The sequence below is a fragment of the Pristiophorus japonicus genome, chromosome 13 (genome assembly GCF_044704955.1).
Source record: "Pristiophorus japonicus isolate sPriJap1 chromosome 13, sPriJap1.hap1, whole genome shotgun sequence".
NCBI classification, from domain to species: Eukaryota; Metazoa; Chordata; class Chondrichthyes; family Pristiophoridae; genus Pristiophorus; species Pristiophorus japonicus.
In genome coordinates, this window is record NC_091989.1 from 692,002 (window position 1) to 719,859 (window position 27,858).

General features: G+C 43.6%; 1 protein-coding gene across 1 annotated transcript in view; it reads right to left on the reverse strand.

Moving 5' to 3' along the window:
- pcloa (piccolo presynaptic cytomatrix protein a) overlaps nucleotides 1-27,858 on the reverse strand; it is a 677,428-nt gene that overhangs the window by 639,283 nt on the left and 10,287 nt on the right. The window contains exon 2 of the mRNA XM_070898375.1: nucleotides 16,611-17,993. Coding sequence (XP_070754476.1) covers nucleotides 16,611-17,993 — 1,383 coding nt within the window. The remainder of the gene's footprint in view (nucleotides 1-16,610; nucleotides 17,994-27,858) is intronic.

Below are 27,858 nucleotides of genomic sequence, written 5' to 3' on the forward strand. Positions count from 1 at the left end.
ACCGAGAATGGTTCCAGGGATGAGGGACTTCAGTTACGTGGATAGACTGGAGAAGCTGAGGTTGTTCTCCTTGGAGCAGAGAAGGTTGAGAGGAGATTTAATCGAGGTGCTCAAAATCATGAGGGGTCTGGACAGAGTAGATCGAGAGAAACTGTTCCCATTGGTGGAAGGGTCGGGAACCAGAGGACACAGATTTAAGGTGATTGGCAGAAGAACCAAAGGCGACATGAGGGAAAACGTTTTTACGCAGCGAGTGGTTAGGATCTGGAATGCGCTGCCTGAGAGGGTGGTGGAGGCAGACTCAATCGTGGCTTTCAAAAGGGAGTTGGATAAGTACCTGAAGGAAAACTAACTTCAGGGCTATGGGGAAAGGGCGGGGGAGGGGGACTGGCTGAGGTGCTCTTGCAGAGAGCCGGCACGGGCTCGACGGGCCGAATGTACTGTAACCGTTCTCTGATTGTTTCTCAGCTTCTGTTGCTATCAGCCAGTGCAGCAAATATTGTCCAGACATGATTGGGTCATCTGGCCAGATGACCCAGAGCAAAGGTGGAGAGGGAAAGGATTGTTACATCAAGGAATTAATTCCACCATTCTATTAATGCTGGAATTCAGGAGGAATAGTAGATATATATTCAAATAATTCTCCTACCTTCATACCCTCCACATTAAAACAAACATTCTTTATTAGATAATCAAACTCACTATTTGACATAAAATGATTAATTGCATTCAACATGCAAGAAAATCTATTGCATTTCTTTGGGACACATGTATAAATCAGGAGCAGTTTTGTATCTAAAACTGCCCAATAAATAGAACCATTTATATCAGGTATACTCATCTTCAGAGTCACTGTGTAGCCTCCAACTTTATAAAGTCTCTAATTGAAGTTACTCGTGTGGCACAAATTAAGTGTCTATTTATTTTTAAACACTCAGAAGGACATCATTCACTATGACGCCACTACCTACACTTCTTGATCACTAACAGGCCTCAGAACTAACATGTTGATTGAGACGGTAGGTTGTCTGGAGGAAGCTCGATGGGAAGAGGAATCCAATCTACTTTATGAATAAATTAACCTTTCAGGAAAATCTTTAGAATGACAAATGATTTAAGCCCCTCACTGGTTTGTAAGGACTGTATGGTTCATTCTGATGGAGGAGACAGGCAAGTCTTGGGGGTTGTTCCATCAGCAGAGGGTTCCAAATGGATATACAGCCTCCCATTCTGGCACAGATAAAGGCAGAAGCTGAGGGAGAAAATAGCTTCCAAAATGAGAAAGCGTGAAGTCAAAAGATTCTTTTCATCCATTAATTTAATCTTGTGAAATTCAATTTGGACAGCACGGTGCTGTCCAATCAGCACCATTGTTGCTGCACACTCCAGATTGCTGGGAATTTCTCAGCAACAAGGCGATTGGCTGATACTGACCTCGTCAAATTCTGTTCCAATAACATGGGATTATCAGTGTTTTGGAGATACTGACCATTTTGCTGGTGAAACCCAGTGGTGTTGCTACAATAAACCATTATGTACAGGTGGTGTGTTCCATGCTCATACACTGCTGTGAAATAGAAATCATACTGAGAGCAAGAGCGTATAACCAATAACATTTCTGAAAGCAGAGTCTGCTTAAACTGAACCCAGGCACAAAGATGCACCTCAAGTGGCACAGCATAACGCTGTCAAACTGCTGCATATATCAAAGGGCGAAAGGCCTACTCCGAATATTCTCCCAGCTAAAGTCCTGTGCATCCGCAGAGGGATCAGCTTTTGGTGGAGCTTTGCAGTTAATGCAAAAATAATGCTGGTATATGAAGGTAACATTAAACTACTTAAATCACTCTGAACTACATATAAAACAATAATTATATACCATGTTGTAGAAATAAAGATACACTTCAACAACAAGTGGTTTACAGAAAATAAATCATTCATGTCACACCCCGCGTAATTTATTCAAACCTACACCAATTATGAGTTATGCTCAGATGGTTGTATAGGGAACGGTAGCTTCGTGGTTAAATTACTAGACTAGTAATCCAGAGGCCGGGCTAATCAGGACCAAAAAAATTCAAATCCCACCATGGCAGCTGGAGAATTTAAGTTCCTTTAATTAATTAAATCTGTAATAAAAAGCTAGCATCAGGAACGGTGACCATGAAATTATCAGATTGTCGTAAAACCTCATCTGGTTCACTAATGTCCTTCAGGGAAGGAAATCTGTCGCCCTTACCCGGTCTGGCCTATCTGTGACTTCGGACCCACAGCAATGGGGTTGACTCTGAACTGCCCTCTGGAGTGGCCCAGCAAGACACTCTGTTATACCAAACTACAACAAAGTCAGCACTGTGGGAGCACCTTCACCACACGGACTGCAGCGGTTCAAGGCGGCGGCTCACCACCACCTTCCAGAGGGCAATTAGGGATGGGCAATAAATGCCGGCCTGGCCGGTGACGCCCACATCCCATGAATGAATACATTTCTAAAAGACACCATTTTCCCCAAGCTGATTCCTCTGTGTATATAATGCAGAGACAAAGGACTGTTTTTTCCTGGGTGGTAGCGGGCACGATCAGTGGCAGGTCAGGTGGGAAAGTTATTATTTTTGACAGAGGGTCGGGAACCCGCTGTTATCTCGCTCCCATGTGTGCCTTTCCCCCAGGCGCATCGGTCAGTGCGGAGCTGACCCGACCGGCAGACGACCCAATTAAGATCATTATCAGGTGGTTTATAGGCACTTGAGCCTTTCTCACATATTTTTAAATTTTCCCGCATAAGAACATAAAAAATAGGAACAGGAGTAGGCCATACGGCTCCTCGAGTCTGCTCCGCCATTTAATACAATCATGGCTAATCTGATCATGGACTCAGCTCCACTTCCCTGCCCGCTCCCCATAACCCCTTATCGTTTAAGAAACTGTCTATCTCTGTCTTAAATGTATTCAATATCCCAGCTTCCACAGCTCTCTGAGGCAGTGAATTTCACAGATTTACAACCCTCTGAGAGAAGAAATTTCTCCTCATCTCTGTTTTAAATGGGTGGTCCCTTGTTCTAAGATTATGCCCTCTAGTTCTAGTCTCCCCTATCAGTGGAAGGATCCTCTCTGCATCCACCTTGTCAAGCCCCCTCATAATCTTATACGTTTCGATAAGTTCACCTCTCATTCTTCTGAATTCCAATGAGTAGAGGCCCAACCTACTCAACCTTTCCTCATAAGTCAACCTCCTCATCCCCAGAATCAATCTAGTGAACCTTCTCTGAACTGCCTCCAAAGCAAGTATATCCTTTTGTAAATATGGAAACCAAAACTGCATGCAGTACTCCAGGTGTAGCCTCACCAATACCCTGTATAACTGTAGCAAGACTTCTTTGCTTTTATACCCCATCCCTTTCGCAATAAAGGCCAAGATTCCATTGGCCTTCCTGATCACTTGCTGTACCTGCATGCTAACATTTTGTGTTTCATTCACAAGTACCCCCAGGTCCCGCTGTACTGCAGCACTTTGCAATTCTTGTCCATTTAAATAATAACTTGCTCTTTGATTTTTTTTTCCTGCCAAAGTGCATGACCTCACTTTCCAACATTATACTCCATCTGCCAAATTTTTGCCCACTCACTTAACCTATGTCCTTTTGCAGATTTTTTGTGTCCTCCTCACACATTGCTTTTCCTCCCATCTTTGTATTGTCAACAAACTTGGCTACATTACACTCAGTTCCTTCTTCCAAGTCATTAATATATTGTCACAGGATTCACGTAGGTCGGGATACGTGTCTGTCAACCTGAGGCGGAAGTTCATCAAATGTACTGTAAAAGCACGGATTCTGCAGGCTGCATGTATTTCCAGCAAAGTCTCCATCCAGTCTCACCTCATTGGAAGAACTCTCTCACCATTGACAGAATGCTTCAGTCATCTGTACTTCACTTATCATCTATTCCATCAAAATGGGTGTCATTTATATTGGCTCACCTTGGTCCTCAGAATCCGACCATGATCAGCCCCAACACCAGCAGCACCACCAACAACACAAACCTTCTCCGCAACCACCTGATGCTGCACAGGACACAGGGCATCAGCACCCGACCACATTGCTGCCCGGGACACCAGGAATGCCCCACCATGGCCACATTTACTTCACTTGACGCTGTACACCCTGACTGCCAAATGATGCACCAGGTTGGCACCACCCCACACCGACAACATAAAGCATCCCTACAATGCCCAAGCCATTCCTTTCACACTCATCACCATTGCAAGGGGTACCATTATGTCTGACCATTCATTGCAACTCATTAAGCCACTTCCAAAGGTTCACACAAATCTGTCCAAGACCTGACAGTTGAAATTAAAGATTTCAAAGTTTGACAATACATTAACAGAAACTTTACATAAATATTGGATAAAACACCCAAGTGGCTACGCTTGTGTGTTGTTAGTTGGTGTGATTGGACCAGGATGAGGGTGAGTTGGAGGAGCAGCTAGTGAGATGGGGATGTGATAATGTAGATAAGAGAGATGGGTGGAGGTGCAAGGTACGTTGGTATGAGTAAGGATGTGTAGGAGTAGTGTAGGGAAGGCAGAGTGATGGAGATGTGATGAGTGGCACAGCAGGATGAGGTTGAGTGTGGCTTTGCAGTAACATTTCGTGATCTACTGAGATCATTGAAAGGTTTGCAGCACTGCAGCCTGGTCCTCCTGACCACATCCCTGCTTGTGCCCTCCTGTGCAATCTGTAACCAGGCTGTTCTGGACTCCTGGGAGGTCTCTTCCGCCCAACGGAAGGGAAGAGGATCTCCCCGCATGCTCCAACTTCCTCCATAAGCATAGGGTGGGAGCGATGGGAGAGCCTCCGTGCAGTCATCGTCAGTGTTTGGAGCACCTCAATGCTGTAGTGCACTAACAGCGCTATGTTAGATAAAACTTCAAATCTAATGTAGCCATGGTCCCTTTAAATATCCCTTCTGAAAACGCATCATGAATGATGTCATCAGACACGCTCCATCTAATTGGGCCAGGTAACGCACTAGACAGCTTAATAGGCCCCATTAAGGCAAGTTCATTTTCAACAGCGGGCTGGAGTCAGCAGTGGGGTCACGACCCCCACGGACACCGCCCGCACCAGACTCGCCGAGGTGGGCAAAATTCTGGCCAGAGTTACTGAAGTTTGGAGTAAAAATTCAGTCCGAATTGACCTCGGACATGATATTTTGTGCAGGAACCGAAAGCGCGTGGTTCCACCGAGCTGCTGGTTTAACACATGTTGAGGGATGGGAATTGGAGGCCAGCTGCAAGATTAAAAAGTGGACAATCTCCATACAGCTGTGCTAGCAACATGGCGGTCAAGGTTAAGCAGAGGTGAAGTCAAATCATTTGACATTCTTGTAGAATCAAGCAGCAGATAAAAAGCAAAAAAAGGGACTGGTGAAAGAACAGGTCCAACAATTCACATTCAGACCAATAGCTGGAATCGTACTGCATGCAGCAACTACATTTATATTAAACTAGGAGAGTTCTGATGAAGAACCCACATCTGAAATATTAGCATCAAAAGAGGAAAGATGGACTGATGGTTAGTCTGTGTATTTGTAGCATTTTATATTATATATTATATTTGCAGCATTTACAGTTTTTTTTCCGTTCTGTTCCTCAGCAGCTTTACACCATGTTCTCTCTCAAAACATTTAAAAACAGGGGCCTGAAGTTACAAACACTCAGCCCATTCTTCAGAAATGTCTATCATTGCTATATTATCAACGACAGTAATCAGTTTATCTTAGAAGGGTCGATGCCTTCTCTAAAGTACCAGTGAAAACAATTTCAACCATAGCATACAAACCGAGCATATTCCCATACAGAGGGAATGATGGGGCCTCCAAAGCTGGAGCTCCCTGGATCACAATGGAAATCGAGGTTACAATAAAACAGAAAAATGAGGTTGGACGACAAATGTCAGGTGCAGAATACAATGGATAACCAGGCAGAATACAGAGAGTGCAGAGGCACGGAAAAGGGCAAAGTGCGAGTGAGAGAAAAGATTAGCGGGCAACATAGAAGGGAACCCAAAAATCTTTTATAAACATATTAAAATTAAAAAGAATAGTGGGGCTGATTAGGGAGAACAAAGGGAATCCACTTGTGGAGGCAGAGGACATGACTGAGGTACTGAATATGGACTTTGTATCTGTCTTCACAGAAGAGGATAAAGTTAATGTCGCAGTAGAGGAAGAGGGAGTAGAGATATTGGTTAGGATCAAAATAGATAGAAATAAGGGTTAAATAGGTTGGTATCACTCAAAGTTAACAAGTCACCCAGTCCTAGGTTGCTGAGGGAAGCTAGGCTGGAGATCGTAGAAGCTCTGACCACAATCTTTCAATCCTCCTTGGATATGGGAATGGTGGCAGAGGAGTGGAGGATTGCCAATGTTACACTCCTGTTCAACAATCATAAAAGGAGAGGGGGATAAACCCAACAATTACAGGCCAGTGAACCCAACGTCATTGGTGGGAAAACTACTTGAGCCCATTGTCAAGGACATTAATTCTCACTTGAAGAAGCATGGGTTAATAAGGGATTTGTTAAAGGCAAATTGTGTCTGACTGACCTGAGTGAGTTCTTTGATGAAGTAACAGAGAGGTTTGATAAATGTAGTGCAGTAGATGTAGTATATATGGAGGGATGGTGGTGGTACCATGGGTACATAATTGGCTAAGGGATGGGAGGTGATGCAAAACTTGGCAACACAGTAGAAGACTTCAGGAGAACAGAGACAGACTCATGGCAGATGCAACTTAATGCAGATCAGTGTGAAGTGATGCCCTTTGGGAGGAACAACATGGAAAGGCAGTATTATCTAAACCATCCTACTTTAATGGGGTGCAAGAGCAGAGGGAACTGGGGGTACAAATTCACAAATCTTTGAAGGTGGCAGGGCAAATTGATCAGGCAGTTAATAAAGTCTATGGGATACTTGGCTTTATAAATAGGGCCATTGAATACAAAAACAAGGAAGTCTTGCTAAACCTTTACAAATCACTGGTTAGGCCCCAGCTGAAGTACAATTCTGTGATCCGCACTTTAGGAAGAATGTCAAGGCCCTGGAGAGGATGCAGAGGAGCTTTGCCAGAATGATACCAGGAATGAGCAATTTCAGTTACGTGGTGAGACTGGAGAAGCTGGGGTTGTTCTCCTTAGAGCAGAGAAGGTTAAGGGGAGATTTAATAGAAGTGTTCAAAGTTATGAGGGGTTTTGATAGAGCAAGTCGGGAGAAACAGTTTCCTCTAGCAAGTGAGTCAATAACCAGAGGTTATAGATTTAAAATAATTGGCAAAGGAACTAGAGGGGAAGTGAGAATGTTTTCAGAGGGTTAAGATCTGGAAACACTGCCTGAAGGGGCAGGGGAACTTTCAAAAGCCAATGGTCAGGTGTATGAAAAGGAATAATTTGCAGGTTTATGGTGAAAATGCTGGGGTCTGGGACTGCTCGTTCAACAAGCCGGCACAGACACGACAGGCCAAATGACCTCCTTCTGTGCGATATGATTCAATGATTCTATTCGAGGCATTAATATGCAAATACACATTTGAAAGGAGTCACGGATAAGTTCAGTAATTCCCAATGGTCCAATGGAACTAGTGCAAAGCCCAAGTGGAACAAGACAGTGTCCTAGAGATGGACTCTCACCATTTCCCTAAATTCAATTTGGCTGCCTTCATCGACTATACATTTCAGCTCCGGTTAATATCAAGCCCAAACCCCTTCTCAAAGCCTGGCTTGTAGAATGATTAATGTCAAATTGCTAGAGTAACAAAGTAATATCAAGCCTCTACCCTTTTTATTAAAAGGAAAACTAAGCAATTTTATACTTCATTTATGTGTAATAAAGATTAGCAAACACAATTTTGCAAAACTATTTATACACAATCATTTGTTTTTCTTCAGGGACAGCAGACATTGCCGGTGTACATATGGGAGCACAGATGGTGAAGTAAACTAACTGCGACCACAGATTCTCTCGGATATATGGAACATTTCTGGACCCTGATTCATAGCACCAACCACTCCTAGCTCAGCTACAGAAGGAATTACAAGCAGTATGCAGCACCCTCCCCATGCCCACTGCAGAAGGGGTTATGAGCAGTACAAGGACATCTCCTGAGCTTATATCAATTGGAGCCAACTATGAAGACATTCACAACCCGACAAAAGGTTTTTCTAGCCTTTCATCCTCTCCAGAGGCCTTACTGAAGAATGATGATTGGCACATTCTCAAATCTTGAGAAAAAAAGCTACAACGTTTTGCAGCAAGGAGAGAAGTGCCTGGTCACAACTTGTACAAATCTATTACCTCCACACATTATATTTGGAAATTTACACAATTCCGCGAAGGACAACCTTAGATTCATATGGTCAACAGAGGCAGAGTGAAGCTAGGCCGTGGTTTATAAACATACTTTTAAAAAAAATCTTGTAAAAACAATTTTAAAATTACAAATGAATATAATTGTACTGAAACATTAAATACTGGTCTAAAGGGGTTCTGAATATATACAAGTGGGGGAGCATGTGGTAGTGCAGTTAATTTCCACTCAAAGCAAAAATTGGACGCATTAATTTAAATGATTTCCCACATGACAAGCTGCTGATTTAGGCTGTATGTAAACTATAAAATTGCCTCAGGTAGAGCGGTGTTACTCATTGCAAAGGTTTTCCATCTATCCATTAATTAATGGCCTTAAACTTGTGGGTTCCCACATCTTTTCATTTCTTCCCTTCCTGGCACCGTCTCATTCTCACAATGTTCAAAAGGTTCCTACAGCTGGGTTTCTACTGGGCTCAAGTTTGAGATGTTTTTAAAATATATCAGAAGGCAAAGATTTGGATTGACCATCACTGTGCCTGCATACATAACTCAATGTTAAGTAACAGAAGGACACAGTTAGAAAGCTTTCACCATTAGGTGCCACACAATGAACTGATGCTTTACCACTGGTTTCGACCAAACTTAAGGCACAGATATTTCCTGCGGAAAAGTTTGGAAAAGGTTTAAAATGCAGCTACTAACAAGACAAAACACCAGGGCAATTTCAATATATGTACTGACAGCAACGGTGTAATGTGAACATTGCATGAAATGCCCTGCCCCTGGAGGAGGGCGATACGACGTTAATAAGTGAACTGAGAAAAAGTATTGTTCGAACCCACCTTTCTTAGTGAAGACATGAAAAACGTCCAATAAAGTCAGGGTCAACTATGCAGAAGGAATGGGTAAGCATTATTGAGCAAAAAAGCAGGCAAGCCACAGTCATACCTCTTCCTTACTTTGTCGTCAAGTCAGTGGCCGTTTGGCCAATTAATGTAGACTTGGCATTGTATTTCAATCTGTAAATAATCATTTTGAAAGGTGGTAATCACTTTTATAATTGTACTCTTTTGGATATTTGAAAATTGAAAACAAACAAAATGCCAGAAGATGCTGCAAGCAATTACTGATAACTACAAATTCTCAAGAGAGAGACTGAATCACGCACAATGAAAGGAAATGCATTTCTCAGTAAGGGCGAGGTGGAGATTTTACTGAAGGCGGGGGGGGGGGGGGGGTGGAGGGGGAAAACCAGCCATTCAGTGTGCAGTGCAAGGTATTTTGCCTTGGCTCTAGATTTCACATCCAACCCCAGATATATCGAATGTCATCTTCACACATCTTGATGCGGAGTCCTGCCTGGACTTGCAGCAGGAAGCTTACTCGTGCTCCGTGCTAGTAAGATGCATGGGCTTAGCTCATACCCCAACATGCAGTGGGGTTGTCCAACCCTTGGCTCTTTACCAACGTGCATCGAAACTCTCCGGGCTCAGGTAAGTTGGATAGATCTCCAAAAGGCAGGGGCTCACACGTCACACTCGACATCTGGTCTGGATTTCCCTGTCGGTGGGGGACAGGCTGACAAAGAGCCACAGTTTTTTAGGGCCACAGTTTTTTGGGGCCATGTGGTACCCTTCTGTTCTTCCTGTCCCATAAAAATCCGCACCTCAAAAATCCTGGGCTTTTGCGGACGGCTCCTCGAGGGCAGATGACCCCGATATTTCCAACTGAAAACTGCAACAACCACATGCAGCTATATAGCACCTCGAATATGGGAAAACATCCCAAGGAGCTTCACAGGAGCATTACTAAACAAAATTTGACACCGAGACACATGAGAAATTAGGGACAGTGTCCAAAAGTTTGGTCAAAGAGGTAGGTTTTAAAGAGTGTCTTAAAAGGAGAGAGAGGGAGAGGGGCCTTGGCCATCCATGGTCACGTCCTGCCTCCCCTCTCGATTTTCAATGGGTGGCCAAAATACCAAATACTGAAAAGAAAGTTAATTCAGTTAGGTATTTATGTGTATATTTTAGTTCGAGAAGTTATCTTGTATATGGCTCCAGTATCCAACCGAACAGTAGAATTGCTATGGCTGCCTATCCAGTCGAGAAACCACTGAGCAGGAGACAGACATTTTTTATCTCAACCTCCTGACATCACACCCAGTACACCTGCGACTGGGAAGGCGAATCTGCCAGCTCATTGACTAGTCACGTCTCTAACCCGTGAGAAAAGCCCTCAGGCAAATAATTCAACAACAAAAACACATTTGTGACTGTTTGTTTTAATTCATGAATTTGAGAAATGTTAAAGCTACACAATCAAATGCATTTCTTCACTCAGTGTCCACATGAAGCCATCGTGGTGAGGTGTGGAACATACCCCGTGGGCAAGGGCACACAAACAAATCCCGACTCGCTCTCAGAACAAGTCCCGCAGCTTGAAAAGTTTCCATTCCTCACCCAGAAAGGATTATCTAATCGATGCTGAACTATGGGTAAGTTATGCAGTGCAGTAATAACTCTGGGGAATTCCCCTGGAATTCCCGAAGGTCACTCCAGCATCAAGCAGCAGCCACTGGGGACGAGAAGCTGCCCCATCTGTTCTAGTTGGATTTGAGGTCATATCCCAAAGGTGAACATTCGCTGTGCCACTCAATCACTTTCCTGCTTCAACAGTCAGGAGAAAGACGACATCAACTTCGCAACCAAAATATAAAACGGAATTATTTTTAAGGCATATGTTACACGTTCTAATTTAATACAACCTTAAGCAGCCCAGCTGATTTCGACACACTCTCCAAATTACTGGAATCATCAACTCATTTAAAACACAAATATCAGTGAGCCAGGCACCCAAAAATTTTGAATTATTTAATAACTAAAAACATTGATGAGCTCTACAATATATAAAATACTGAATACTATGAAGATAGCTTTGCAGCAATAAAACAGTATTTTCCCAACAGCGGTGAATGTTAAACGATAATATGTAGTTTGTCAGATTCTGCTGTGGGTCTTATCCCAGAAATGCAAAGCAAATACATTTTCTAAATGAAATGGCTTCAGAATCTCTAATATTGAATGACTTGATTATTCGACATTAATTTAGGATTTTTGGGGAAGAGGTTTCTTCTTTTGCACGTCTAGTGAAGTTGTGCATGCAACGCGAGGGAGATCGAGAAGAGGGTTGGAGCAATGACGCAGCTCTGCTTGACCCCGGTCCAGACGTGGATTGGGTCTGTGATGGATCCGTTGGTCAGGATCACGGCCTGCATGTCGTCATGCAAATACATTTGAAATTGTAGTAAAATGAGCAAATACAGGACAGAATTCAGATGCCAGAGGTGAGTAGTGCCCTAACCCACTGCCCCTCCAAGGTCACTCAACTTCCACAAATTTATCGGAAAAACATTACATTTCTAGTATTCATGGATTTTAGGTCTTTAAACTATTCATGATTATAACTCCCAGAAAATGATTTAAAGTAAAGAAATAAATGAGAATTTATATGCAATATGCTGACAAATATATATAGTATGGCATGTGCTATTAGTCTACCTTTGTCTCTACTGTCTTTTACAAACTGGATCAGATTCCCATTTAATCTTTCAAAGGAGTATGTCATCAAACAAATCAATGCATCGTTACAGAATAGACCAAACTACTTCACCAGAAGAACAGAACACATATCAGAGCTGACCTATTCATTAGTCTTCTGGATACCAGTTCAATCTACCGTTTAACGGAGATACTATTACAGAGCACTTTTGGCTCAAAGTATGTTGTAAAGAAAGAATTGTCTCACCATATATTTCTTACATTTTAGTAAAAAAGTGTTAATTTTGTTAGTAGCAGGGAGACCCTTGAGTAAGCAGCTCTGGGCATATCTTCATTGGAAAGTGTTCCAGAGTGACTCCATGACAAACAGTGTAACATCTAACCTGCTCAACAGCTGTCCATACCCACGAAGCACATCAGGAGTTGGAAATGCATATTTCTCAGCCAACAGTGTGGTTTGTTGGGATTGGGCGGCTTGAGAACCGGTCTCAGACTAGTTTGATGTTGTGCCCAGCCCTCTGTTCATTGTAGAATTATTTGGGAATCTCTCCTGCAGCACTGTGACCGAGCACTGCAGCATTGTTTTTTTTAAATCTATTCGGTGATGGGATGTGGGCATCGCTGACATGGCCGGCATTTATTGCCCATCCCTAATTGCCCTCGAGAAGGTGGTGGTGAGCCGCCGCCTTGAACCGCTGTTCTTTGTGCCGGTTTGGTACAACAGTGTCTCACTGGGCCATTCCAGAGGGCAGTTTCAGAGTCAACCACATTGCTGTGGGTCTGGAGTCACATATCGGCCAGACTGGGTAAGGGCGGCAGATTTCCTTCCCTGAAGGACATTTGTGACCCAGATGGGTTTTTACAACAATCCGATAGTTTTATGCTCACCATTACTGCCACTTGCTTTTTATTCCAGATTTATTGAATTAAAATTCCCCAGTGGCCATGGTGGGATTTGAACTCATGTCTCGGGATCATCAGTCCGGGTCTCTGGAATACTGTCCAGTAACAGAACCACTATGCTACCATACTGGAATGTCAGATAATTATGGTCAGTCTATTATTTCTATAAAAAGGGGAGTGCTTTGAACAAAATATACTCTCTAGATGTTATTTCTCTAACTGATTGATAAAAACAGAAAACTGTAAAATACAGCCATGAACATATAATCACCCGAAACAGTTACTGTAGTAATGTGTTTACCAACCAAGAACGTTGGGCGGAGGGAGGCACTCAATACTTTCACATCAACAATTAACAATATGCATAATGCAATAGGATTTTATGAACATTATATGCTAAAGATATATTTCCTGAGGAAATATTGATTTTATCTGGCATCTGATGCATTTCAATTTTCACCTCTCAAAGGAGATTCACTTTGTCAATGTCAGTAAATCATATTGAAATAGTTGAGGACTAGTTTTCATTCGCAACCTATTTTTCTGATGTTGGACAAACACACTGTATTTTTCATTCTTCCTGTTTAATGCAATTTTCTCAATTATTCTTTTGACACCATCCTACGTGTGTCCCATCCACCCTCCGCTCAGAGTTAAGGCCATGGACTAATTCGCGAGGCTGTTTGGAGAATCAAAGCCTAAACTGGGACTGGCTGGCGAACTGAAAGCATGTGAGATGGATCAAAGAATAATTCAAATCATTGCTTTAAAATGTTGCAGCAAAATCAAATTCGATTTCCTGTGACATTGCGCATGGAGAAGGTGGTTGGAGAAATGTGTTTATTTCTCTTCACGTTCAAGCATTATTATCCAAGGTTCACTCTTCCATTCCAGTTTACATGTTGTTTCTAAATGGTGCATTGACCTCAAAATATTAAATGTATATCCATGGCCATCAATGCATTTGATTGGTCTGAGCATGCACAAGCAGAAGGCAGACTTGATTTCAAATCTACAATCAACCTGAATATAAGCATTGTAGAAAAATGTACAGATAACATGAAGACGTTTGATAAAAGGAGTTCCACAGAGCACAGACAACATAATGATGCGGGGAGAGAGAAAAATATGCAAGAGTCTGTCAAAGATTGCACGCGTCCTTGGAGAGTAGTGTCCCGGGCACAACGGGAAGGCAAAGGAATGGGCGATGAATCCCAAATGAAGAAATTCTGCTTGAGGAGAGAGAAATGAACCGCAATCCCCTGAGACACAGCGAGGCCACTGCACAAGAGAATTGCAAGGTTTAAATACCAATAAGCAACTATACAAGTAGGTTTAATGATTTGGGGGAAATATTTCATGGTTTGTTATTTGTTAAATGCAGTTGGGTAAGAAATTGTTGGTTTCCTGTGGGATTTTAGCCAATCTACATTTCATTGAAACAATAGGGTTATGTGGATTAGTTCGAGTAAATGAGAAAAACATGAACTTGATTTTAGTTTTTCTCCATTAAACAGCTTTACCTTAAATCTGACAGTGGAGGAAGCTGTGGGTAGGAGGCGCGGTGGGGGGGGGGGGGGGCCATGGGGCGCGGGGCCACGGGGGGGGGGGGGGGCGTCACAGGGCGGGGTTGGCCCCCCGCAGTGTGCGGGGATGGGGGGGAGGCACAGTGATTATGATATTTGAGAGTCTCGGGAGAGAGCTGCAAGTGCAGCACAATAACCATATCCAACAGATGACATTATTCCTTCACATAGAGAAACCACTTTTCTGCTGGAAGATGAGTTTTTTCTTTGAGCCGAGACGTCTCCCGCCTCTCACTAATTTGCGAGCCAAAGGTAACCTACTGTGAGCTCTGCGGGGAAATGCTGTTTATAGATGTTACTGGGGAAGTGCAGGAACTGACGTGGCTCAATTCACTCTCCCCTCCCATCCTGTGAGGAACCAATTGCCCCGCATTTGTCTTCATCACCCCCACCCCAAACTGTTGGTTAAGATTAAGAACTTACCATATTGGAACTGGATGCCTGCCCTGTAACTGTTTGACAGCAGTGGAAGTCACAGCTTGCCACCTGAACCCGAACAACCGGCCTCTGGTATTTTACAGCCCTGTGTGTCCTCCAATGTTGCAGCTTTTAGCATTTGAGATCCCTACCTAAAGTTAAGTGACGTCACTAGTTGTTCCTCAGTGAGACACAGGTGTGGTAAATAACATGACCAGGAACTGATAGTAAATCTGTACTGCAGCACTGGGGTTGGTTATCTTAATGAGAACATAAACGATAGGATCTTGCCTTAATGCTTTGCTAACAGATCCTCAAGTTGGGAGATGGCAGCAGGTGAAAATGATCACAAATCAGATTTAACTTGACCTCACCCCATTCGTGGCAGTGTTTTATTCAAACATTGATAATCACAGGTCATCATGTACAAAAGTACACGGAACCATAGCCATTTGCACATTTCACAATATTTGCACTTGTCTGTCTGTACAACTGCTCCACAGTGTTTCATTGCTTCAAAGCTACTAAACACACAGAAGTTTCACATCATTGAGATTTTAATCAGACCAGGTAAGTTTTTAAACTGCTCGGCTGCAAGGAGTTTAAGAACACAAGAAAGGAATGAGGAAAAAAGCACCCACTGCCCCACACCTCATTCAGCATTGCAAAAGTTTGATCAGAAACGCTTTAATTGCCTTATTTCTGATAATGAAACTATTGCACAGAATAATGACTTCAAAATGCACCAAATATAGCTGGAAAGATAATGCTCTGCATCATTTCAGCTCTTTAATTTATAATCTACAGTCAGTAGGTATGTGGACCTTGATAATATCATTTAAATAAACTGCTTTGTTTATCAGTAATTTCCTTCATTATATGGTGATTATTCTTCAAGTAGTGCTTTATATTATCGCAATGGGATGGCCAGGGACCGCAATGGGATGGCCAGGGACTGCAATGGGATGAAATCCAATACGGGATGGCCAGAGACTGTAATGGGATGGCCAGGACATGTAATGGGATGAAATCTAATACGGGATGGCCGGGTACTGTAATGGGATGGCCAGGTCATGTAATGGGATGAAATCCAATATGGGATGGCCAGGGACTGTAATGGGATGGCCAGATCCTGTAATGGGATGGAATCCAATACAGGATGGCCAAGGACTGTAATGGGATGGCCAGGGACTGTAATGGGATGAAATCCAATATGGGATGGCCAGGTACTGTAATGGGATGAAATCCAATATAGGATGGCCAGGTACTGTAATGGATGGCCAGGTCATGTAATGGGATGAAATCCAATACGGGATGGCCAAGGACTGTAATGGGATGGCCAGATACTGTAATGGGATGGAATCCAATACAGGATGGCCAGGGACTGTAATGGGATGGCCAAAGACTGTAATGGGATGGAATCCAATAGGGGATGGCCAGGGACTATAATGGGATGGCCAGGGACTGTAATGGGATGGAATCCAATATGGGATAGCACTTGCTGATGTGATCAGCAGCAACATGCAGCTAGGACCAAAATAACTTGCCCAAAGACAGATTGTAAAGTTCCAAGATCTGTCTCACCTACAACACTGTGCACAGTAGGAAATGGTATCAATGTTGAATATAAAAATAAAACGCTCTCACTACAAGGTCATCATAGCATGTGTTATGAAATGTCCAAAAACATGAATTAAATGCCAAATCTACAATCTGTTACTTGCAAAAATGATAGCGTTTCTAGTGTCTAAAAAAGCATGTGATAGTTCCCTACCTGTGTTAGATGCGGCATTGGATTAAATCCACAGAGGTTGCACACGACAGCCTTGCATTCTGTGCACTTGTTGTAGTTAGGAGGAGCCTGGGAACCAATATTCAGACCAGTTTTACAGAGAGGGCAGGTAGTCTTAGATGGAGCAGCCACTTGGGGCTCCAAGGGTTTGGATGTCTTTGGAACCATTTCTGACACCGGTTTGCTGTCTTTCACTGCTACAGCCCTCTTGCTGGGCCCAGTGTCCCTCATGCCTGGTGCGGGCACAGCAGCCTTCTGCTCCACTTTCCCTGCTGCTGGACCTTCCCGTTTAGCAGCATCAGCTTTGGGAGGTTGCTGAACAGCACGGCTCTCCTTGGAAGCTGCTGCAGTGGAAGGTGCAGTAGGAGCTGGTTGTGCAGCAGGGCCGTGGGCATCTTGTTGCTGGGGTGCTGCTGACATCAAAGTGGAGGCTTGGCTGAACAGTGATGCCCCGAACCCGAAGAGTTTTCCAGTGACTGTCTCTTGCGGGGTTGATGGTTGAAACGGCGGCGGCTGTGAAGCCCCCCCCAAGTTTAGGCTGAAACGCCGCGACTGATCAGGAGGCTTCGGAGCTTTCTGAGTGTCTGGTGGGACCGGTGGAGGCACCGCCTTAGCAACTGGTGGCTTCGGAACGGGTTTGGCTGCATCTTCCATTGAGCCACTTGTCTTGGATTGAGGGCCAGCACTGCTCGCAGGCTGCCTGTCCTGCAGTGACCTACCCACCAACGCCTGCTTCTGTACCTGCGTTGCTTTCTGCGGGGCTATGTCCTGTTTTGTGCCAGGCGCTGTCCCAGGGATGGGATCTCCGTGTTTGTGCACTTGTTGCGCCGGTGTTCTGGGCTCAGCCTCCCTCGGTTTGTCAGTGGGTGGCTGGGTGCGTGGGGCTGGCTGGCTTTGCCCAGAACCTGTCTGCTGCCCGGCTGCTTTAACCTGGGGCCCCAGTGAGGGGGCCTTGGTCTCTGGTGCTCGAGAACTAGCCGCGACTTGCTGGGGAGGCTTCTGATCTATCGGATGCTGTGCTGCTTTCACTGGCTCTGCTTTCTGCGGCGCCGGCTGTTGATTCCGCGACCCATGGGATGGTTGCTTGGCCTTTGGCGGAGGAGAAGAAGCCATTGAATGCTGCTTGGTAAGCACAGGCTGCTTTCTAGGCCCTGCTTGAGACAATGGCTTGGCTTGCTCAGGTCTGGGAGCTGGCTCTTTCTGCTGCAGTGGCTGTGCCAGACCCGGTTTGGCGATTTGTGGGGCGGTGGGAGGAAGGCCTTGCGGCTTGGGCTGCAGGGCCTGTGGCTTGGAGCCAGGGGCGGAGGTCATGTCCATGCCCAGGGCTCTCTGCATCTGACAATTCAAACACAGCCATTCTATGACCTGGAAACAATGGAGATAAAAACATATAATGAATCAAATACTATTTGACCAAGCTGCATTTTGAGTCAAATCTGTTCATAGTTAACCAACTATTTAAACTAGCAGACATTATAATCTGTTTTTGCTAACATGCAAAGTGATCACATCAATAAAATCAGTTTTATTTATTCATTTACAATAACACTACCAGCTGTTATTGCTGTATATGGATGCCTTCGGCCCCTATCTAAATGAGTTAAATATCCATTCACAAAATATACTCTGGCCAGTTTTAGTTGAAAGACTTCTTAATAAATTGAAAACCTGTGTCAAATATTAAAGAGGATCATTGCATTTTGGAAAACTGGAAGATTATCGTGTCATTTCTGTTTCAATGACAGGTGATTTAATGTCCTTTGTACTTTTTCCAATGAGAATTACATAGTTACTTTGTGCGTTTGTAAAAAGTGGATAACTTTCACAACTACTTTGTAGACACACCATGGAGTCTACTTTCTTGGACTTTTTAAAATCTCTGTTGCTATAATGATTCAGTTACGTTCATCTCTCAAACTGGTTTGATTCATTGTTTCTGGGATTAATGCATCCTGATCCTTGCTAGAGTCAGTCAATGAAATAACAGAGGGTTGAAGGAGGTAGAGTGGTTGATGTTGTGTATATGGTCCAGGGGACATCTGATAAAGTATCACATAATAGATTTGTTAGTAACATTAATGGATTAAAGGGACAGTGGCAGCATGGATACGCAATTAGCGAAGTGACAGAAAGCAGAGTGTAGTGGTGGTGGTTTTTCAGACTGGAGGGAAGTTTACAGTGGTCACATTGGGACTGCTGCTCTTTCTGATAAATATCAGTGCTTTGGGCTTGGGTATAGGGGCATGATTTCAAAGTTTGCCGATTACACACAGCTTGGAAATGTAGGAAACAGTGAGGGGGATGGGAGAACATACAGATGATGAAATGGGCAGACAAGGCAGATTCAATTTAATGCAGAGAAGTGTGAAGTGATTCATTTTGGAATGAAAAATGAGAGGCAGTAATTTAAATTAAAAAGGTACAAGTTTAAGGGGGAGGGCAGTTGCACATTCACAAATCTTAGGTGGCAGGGCAAGTTGCTGAGGCGAATAGAAAAGCCGACAGGATCCTGGGCTTTATATGTAAAGGCAGAGCACAAAAGCAAGGAAGTTATGGTGAACCTTTATAAATCACTGGTTCGGCCCCAGCTGGAGTAGTGTGTCCAATTCTGGGCACCACACTGTAGGAAGGATGTCACGGCCTTGGAGAGGGTAAAGAGGGGATTTACCAGAATGGTTCCAGGGATGAGGGACTTCAGTTATGAGAACAGATCGGAGAAGCTGAGGTTGTTCTCCTTAGAACAAAGAAAGTTAAGGGGAGATTTAATAGAGGTATTAAAAATTATGAGGAGCATTGATATAGTAGATAGGGAGAAACAGTTTCCACCGGCAGATGGGTCAATGAGCAGAGGACACGGATTCAAGAAAATTGGCAAAAAAGCCGGGGGTGGGGGGGGGAACGTGATGACATCTTTTTCTGCAGCGAGTTGTTACGATGTAGAATGCACCATGTGAAGGGTGGTGGGTGCAGACTAAATAGCAAATTGGATATATACCTAAAAAGGAAAATGTTCAGGGTTATGGGGCGGGGGGAGTGGGACTAATGGGATCCCTCTTTCAAAAAGCCAGCACGGGCACGATGGGCCAAATGGCCTCCTGTGCTGCAAGATGCTATATTGGTTGGAGTGCTATAATTGGCCACAATACACTGAGGCTGGGAAGGGAAAAATAAATCAGGCAGATTTCTCTTCCCTGATCCACGTCTAATGAACATTGTTGGAAGGTGTGTGTGAAGCCATTGGGCAAGGACAAAGTGGAATGGACTGTAATGTATATGGAGGGGAGCAGTGATTTATCTTAGTGCATACATGGGAAGGTTTTAAAACTTTATTATATTAATATTATTCAATTTTTCTTCACTTACAATATCGATTTTGTATTTTATTGTTCCTCCGCAGTGTGTCCTGTATGTAATTCAAAATGTGACATTGATGGTTTACCAATGGCCAGACTTACCCTTTTGAAATCCATGCTGATTATTCATGGTTATATTTTTGGTTTCTAGATGTTCTTCAATTATCTCTTTTAGTAGGGATTCCATTATTTTTCCAACAACCAATGTTAAACTGACTGGTCTATAATTCCCTGGACATTTTCTATCCCCCTTGCTAAATATAGGTATTACATTAGCTATCTGCCACTACTCTGGCACCATATCTTTTTCTAATGAATTATTAAGTATGTGTAGCAATGCCTCTGCTGTCTCTTCCCTACATTCTTTTAAAATGTGAGGATGCAATCCATCCGGACCAGGGGTTTTATCCTCGGAGTTTGATTAGTTTATTTAATATATCCCCTCTTTTTATTTTAAATGCACTTATCTCATTAGTAATCTCATCATTCAATGTTATGTCCACCTGTTCTATCTCCCTGGTAAATACTGAAGCAAAATAATGATTTAATATTTTTGCCATCTCTCTATTGTTACCTGTGGTATTATCCGATCTATCCCTTAATGGCCCTATTCCCATCCCAACCTTCCTCTCAATTTGCATTTATACAAGACCTTTAACACAGTAAAATGTCCCAAGGCACTCTACAGGAGCGATGGTCAAACAAAACTGGACACCGAGCCACTTAAGGAAATATTAGGACAAGTTGACCAAAAGCTTGGTCAAAGAGGTAGGTTTTAAGGAGCGTCTTAAAGGAGGAAAGAGAGGAGAGAGGCAAAGAGGTTTAGGGAGGGAAACAGAAGTTACAGGACTAAGTTACAGGCTTTATTCATTCTACTTCTAATGTAGTTTATCTATTATTATTAGTTCAAGAGTCTAAAAGCTTAATCCATAGCAAATCCAGTCTATCTGAATCAGCAAAACCTGGAGCGATTAAAACACGTGAGAGTCTTACCAGAGGGTCGTTTACATCACCAGTTTCAAAAAACAAATCTAAATTTGTCTCTGTCCATTTGTCTTTATATTAAAGTATCCTCAACAAATACACACTAGTGACACTGTGGCCGAAAGCAGGTTGGAAGATTATGGATTATTTCACAGTATATAATGAGTGACGCTAAAATATACTTTGGCAGCAGTCTTGTCTGTATCAGAAGGCTGTGGGTTCAAGCCCCAGTCCAAAGACTTGAACACAAAATCTAGGCTGACACTTCAGTGCAGTGCTGAGGGAGTACGGCACTGTCAGAGGTGCCGTCTTTTATGTGAGATGTTAAACCAAAGCCTTGTCTGCTCTCTCAGATGAATGTAAAACATCCCATGGCACTATAAAGAGCAGGGGAGTTCTCCACGGTATCCTGGCCAATATTTATCCCTCGGCCTGGAGTCACTATGTCCTCGCATGAGGAAGTTCCTGGCCTGTACAGTGCACATCCCTCTAGTGGCACAGCTGTTGCCAGAGGTTGACCATGGGGAAATTACATAAGAACATAAGAAATATGAGCAGGAGTAGGCCATGCGGCCCCTCGAGCCTGCTCTGTCATTTAATACGAACATGGCTGATCTGATCATGGACTCAGCTCCATTTCCCCGCCCGCTCCCCATAACCCCTTATCGTTTAAGAAAGTGTCTATTTCTGTCTTAAATTTATTCAATGCCCCAGCTTCCACAGCTCTCTGAAGCAGTGAATTCCAGATTTACAACCCTCAGAAGAAATTTCTCCTCATCTCGGTTTTAAATGGGCGGCAACTTATTCTAAGATCATGCCCCCTAGTTCTAGTCTTCTCCATCAGTGGAAACATCCACTTTGTCAAGACCCCTCATAATCTTATACGTTTTGATAAGATCACCTCTCATTCTTCTGAATTCCAATGAGTAGAGGCCCAACTTACTCAACATTTCCTCATAAGTCAACCCCCTCATCCCCGGAATCAACCGAGTGAACTTTCTCTGAACTGCCTCCAAAGCAAGTATATCCTTTCATAAATATGGAAACCAAAATTGCACGCAGTATTCCAGGTGTGGCCTCACCAATACTCTGTACAGCTTTAACAAGACTTCCCTGTTTTAATATTCTATCCCCTTTGCAATAAAGGCCAAGATACCATTGGTCTTCCTGATCATTTGCTATATTTGCATACTAACCTTTTGTGTTTCATGCACAAGTACTCCCAGGTCCCGCTGTACTGCAGCACTTTGCAATCTTTCTCTATTTAAATAATAACTTGCTCTTTGATTTTTTTCTGCCAAAGTGTATGACCTCACACTTTCCAACATTATACTCCATCTGCCAAATTTTTGCCCACTCACTTAACCTGTCTATGTCCTTTTGCAGATTTCATGTGTCCTCCTCACATATTGCTTTTCCTCCCATCTTTGTATTGTCAGCAAACTTGGCTACATTACACTCAGTCCCTTCTTCCAAAACGTTAAAATAGATTGTAAATATTTGGGGTCCCAGCACTGATCCCTGTGGCACCCCACTAGTTACTGGTTGCCAACCAGAGAATGAATCATTTATCCCGACTCTCTGTTTTCTGTTCGTTAGCCAATCCTCTATCCATGCTAATATATTACCCCCAACCCCGTTAAATGTTATCTTGTGCAGATTCATGAGCACAAATCTGCGGAACGTCAGTCTAATATTGCAGCACCCCCGTATGTCCTGTTTTCTTGTAAAACATAAAATAAACAAATCTCAATCATTTTGCAAGTCTAAATTGGCCTTGTGTCAACAATTTTGGTATTTTCTTGTGCGGAGAAGGGAAATCGAGTCAATAATTGCAATAATGGGAATAGTTATCGGCATAGTTACAGTCACATGCTTCTGAGTGAAAATAAATACTCTCGTCGGTTAAGACGAAAACAGGTCCGGTTACACTGATGCTGCTTTATATTTCACGAGGATTCTCTTCACAGTCCATTGAAATACCTGCAACAATCTGAGGTCTGTTGATTGTCACGGTCAGTCTGGACTGGGGCTTGACCCAGATACTTGCACTGGACTTAAAACCCAGACACAAGGAATGGTCACAGACACTAGGAATGGTCACAGACACTCCACAACATGTTAAATTTGATTCAGAAATGGAATCAAATAAGCCAATCCCAATTTTCACAATGTTGTTCAAAATTATACTTCCTGTGAAACTTACTGGAAACGTCTTTCCTCACCACTTTTCCAATACTATCAAAGTGGCTCCACTCAAACACAACATTCTGGTTTAGCATGCAATAAAACTCTATTTTACATGATAGAATATAGATTGTGTACAATATAGCAGAGGTGACATGAATAAATATATTTTTAAATTGATAATTTTTAAATTTACATATACTCAAACTACATGTCCAATTAAGTTCTGAGTCAAGCTCTACAAAAACAGCACTGTAGTGAAATCTAATTAATTCCATGTTTTGACACACCTTAGAATAGAATCATAGAATGGTTACCACATGGAAGGCCATTCGGCCCATCGAGCCCGTGCCAACTCTCAGCCAGTCCCCCTCCCCCAGCAATTTTTTTTCTTTTCAGATACTTAGCCAATTCCCTTTTGAAAGCCACGATTGAGTCTGCCTCCACCACCCTCTCAGGCAGCGCATTCCAGATCCTAACCACTCGCTGCGTAAAAACGTTTTTTTTCTTACATCACCTTTGGTTCTTTTGCCAATCACCTTAAATCTGTGTCCTCTAGTTCTCGACCCTTCCGCCAATGGGAACAGTTTCTCTCTATCGACTCTGACCAGACCCTTCATGACTTTGAACACCTCGATCAAATCTCCCTTTAATCTTCTCTGCTCCAAGGAGAACAACCCCAGCTTCTCCAGTCTATCCATGTAACTGAAGTCCCTCATCCCTGGAACCATTCTCATAAATCTTTTCTGCACCCTCTCCAAGGCCTTCACATCATTCCTAAAGTGTGGTGCCCAGAATTGGACAAAACCAGTGTTTTATACAGGTTCATCATAATTTCCACACTTTCTTGCTCCTTCATTGCTGAATTCTAAAATCCTCCCAGTCCTCAGACTTACTGCTCTTTTTGGCAACATTAGAATCCTCTTCCTTTGATCTAATACTATCTTTAACTTCTCTTATTCGGCAAGGTTGGGCCACTTTTCCTGTGGGGTTTTTGTGCCGAAAGGAATGTAGGTTTGTATGCTAGCTATTGCTTGTCTACTGTCATACCTTGTAATGTAGTTTCTCAATCTACCTTAGTCCACTCACCCCTCATACCTACATAGTTTGCTTTGTTTAGATTTAAGAGCCTAGTTTTGGATTTAACTAAATCACTTTCAAACTCAATATAAAACTGTTACATGCACCTAATTTCCTGATTTATACTGTGCTGTACATTACCACGACTGTTTGGGGGCCTATAAACAACTCCCACCAATGTTTTATGCTCTTTGCTGTTTCTTAGCTCCACCCAAACTGATTATACTTCTTGATTTTTCAAGCCAAGATCCTTTCTCTCTCCTGTCTTTATCCCATTCTTTATCAGGGCTACCCCTCCTCCTTTCCATTTTGACGATCTCTTCTAAACGTGAAGTATCCTGGACTATTTAGTTCCCAACCTTGGTCACTTTGCAACCACATCTCCATAAAGGTTATTCGATCGAATCTAATCATTTCTATTTGCGCTATTAATTCATCTATTTTGTTGTGAATGCTTCACACACTCAGATATTGTGCCTTTAGCTTTGACCTTTTTCTATTTTTCACGGATGTCACCTTAGTCTCCTGACTGTCTTACAACTCATCAACTCCCAACTGTCCAGCCTTTGGTCCTCCATTCACCGTGACATCCCTGCAGCTTCCGATCTGCTCAATCACACGCTCACCACCACCTTTGATACCCTAGTCCCTGTTATAACAATTACTCTCTCTCACACATAAGAACATAAGACTGTTAAGGCCATTTCCCTGGTACAGCTTAGATCTTCGCTCCCTTATGTCCAAGGGGCGTAGACTTGAACGGATATTGCGGACAACTAGTTCATCATTCACCGCCAGATCTAACTGAAACACAAAACATTATTGGGTCCTGCTCTCATCTGCCAAAATCACTCACTATTCCAGAACCATTCTGGAATGTAAAGATAAACCCCGGTTTCTATTCTCTATGCTAACCGTCTTTTTAAACCTCTCTCCCCAGTCTCCACCCTCACCTCCGACAATAAGTGTGAGGAGCTCATGGACTTCTTTGTCACTAAGATTGAGACCATCCATTTGGCCGCCTCTGCCTCTTCCCTTCCTTCCCCTAGCCCACGAGGTCAAACTTCCTCAAAGGAAGCCCCCTGCCCGAGCCCTGACCTCACATCTCTCTTCAGTTTCTCTCCGATCTCCCCGCATGACCTCTCCGAGCTCACCCTGTTCATGAGACCTACTTCCTGCTCCCTTGACCCTATTCCCACCAAACTGCTGACCACCCAACTTCCTTTTCTGGCTTCCATTCTTATCCATCTAGTCGTAGTCAGAGAATCACCTGCAACGGCTTCTCTTCCCGCCCCCGCATCGTTACCTCTGGTGTCCCCCAAGGATCTATCCTTGGCCCCTCCTATTTCTCATTTACATGTTGCCTCTTGGTGACATCATCCGAAAACACAGCATCAGTTTCCACATGTACGCTGATGACACCCAGCTCTACCTCACCAACCCTTCTCTCGACCCCTCCAAGGTCTCTAAAGTGTCAGACTGCTTGTCCGACATCCAGTTCTGGATGAGCAGAAATTTTCGCCAATTGAATATTCCGTTTCCTAGATACTGACTGCATCCATCGCCACAACTTCTGTCTGAGACTAAACCAGACTGTTCGCAACCTCGGTCTCATATTTGACCCTGAAATTACCTTTCGACCACAAGTGCGCAGCATATCTAAGACCGCCTATTTCCACCTCCGTAACATCGTCTGTCTCTGCCCTTGCCTCAGCTCATCCGCTGCTGAAACCCTCATCCATGCCTTTGTTACCTCTAGACTGAACTGTTCCAACACACTCATGGCTGGCCTCCCACAATCTACCCTACGTAAACTAGAGCTGATCCAAAAAGCGGCAGCCCATGTCCTAACTCGCACCAAGTCCTGCTCACCCATCACCCCCCTGTGCTCGCTGACCTACATTGGCTGCCAGTTAAGCAATGTCTCGATTTTAAAATTCTCATCCTTGTTTTCAAATCCCTCCATGGCCTCACCCCTCCCTATCTCTGTAATCTCCTCCAGCCCCACAAATCCCCCACCCACCCCCCCATCGAGATGTCTGCGCTCCTCTAATTCTGCCTGCCTGAGCATCCCTGATTGAGCGATTTACAACCATTGACAGCCATGCCTTGTGTTGCCTGAGCCCCAAGCTCTGGAATTCCCTCCCTAAACCTCTCCATTTATTTTTCCTTCTTCAAGACACTCCTTAAAAAAACCTCTTTGACCAAGCTTTTGGTCACCTGCGCTAATTTCTCCTTAGCATCAAATACTTTATCTCATAATATTCCTGTGAAGCGCCTTAGGACGTTTCACGACATTAAAGATGCTATATAAATACAAGTTGTTGTTGGTCACTGATGCCCTATTACCTTTGTTACTCTTTGTCCCTTCCTGACCCACTCTGCTTATTTTTACCCAAAACTCTGCCCTGGAGCAGTGACATTTCTCGTGCTCTTTCTTGAATCCACCGCCCCCAACCCCCCCTCCACCCCCCGTTTGAAGCTCTGCCATTGCCCAAGTTATTCGATTCACCAGGACACTGGTCCCAGCACGGTTTAAGTGAAGCCCATCCCAACAGAACAGCTTCCTCTTTCCCCAGTACTGGTGCCAGTGCCCCATGAAGTGAAACTCCTGCCTCTCACACCAATCTGTGAGCCACGCATTTAACTTTCTAATCTATTTATCTAATTGGCACATGGCTCGGCTAACAATCCAGAGATTATCTTTGAGGTTCTGTTTTTTAATTTGGACCCCAACTCCTCAAACTCTCTCAACAGAACCGTATTCAGAATTCTACCTATGTCGTTAGTTCCTACATGGACCACGATAACTAGATCCGCCCCTTCCAATTCCAAGTTTTCTCCAGCCGTGAGATGATGTCTTTAACCCTGGCACCGGGCAGACAACACAACCTCTGGAACTCCCGGTCACGGCTGCAGAGAACAGTACCTATCCCTCAGACTATACTGTTTATGTTGCTCCCAAGCATCTGCCCACCTCATTCTCGTGCTGACTTGGGATGAATTGTTGGAACATTCGCCCTCCCTCGGGGGGAACTCCAGGCTCTGCTCCGCCCTGAACATCACAGCTGGGATTAGGAAATTGGTACCATGGGAAACGGCCACGCTTCTAATTCCTCAAACCAGTCAGAGCAGCAGTTTGCAGCATGCCGTTTTAATTTAGTTTAAAACAAAAATGACACACTGATTATCGCAGATGCAAATGTTACTGGCTAATCTATTAATTGCAATCATTTCAATAATTAATCATTTCACATGGAGCATGTTATAAAGTAGCAGCAGTCAGAAGGACTAGGTTAGCCGTCCCTCAGTTTTTGGGACACAAGCTTGAATCCAGCTCAGAATGACTAAATTACAGACTCCTGGATGAAAGTTTCCTACATGAAGTTGGTGTGTATAGTCTCAGCAGAATCCTGAGTAAGTCCAAACTACTGGACTGGTAACCTCATTCAGAACAGTAACTAGGATGTTTGGTGTGGGAAATAGAGAAGGCTTACCGGTGTGTGCAGGGGAAAGCAGTTTGATGCACACTGGGGGAAGCTGCTCTGTGATGCAATGATCAATGTTCTTTGAAAAGGATTTCTCGCCCTGTCGTTGGAGCAGGGTACAGAGGATGTTTGTGTCAA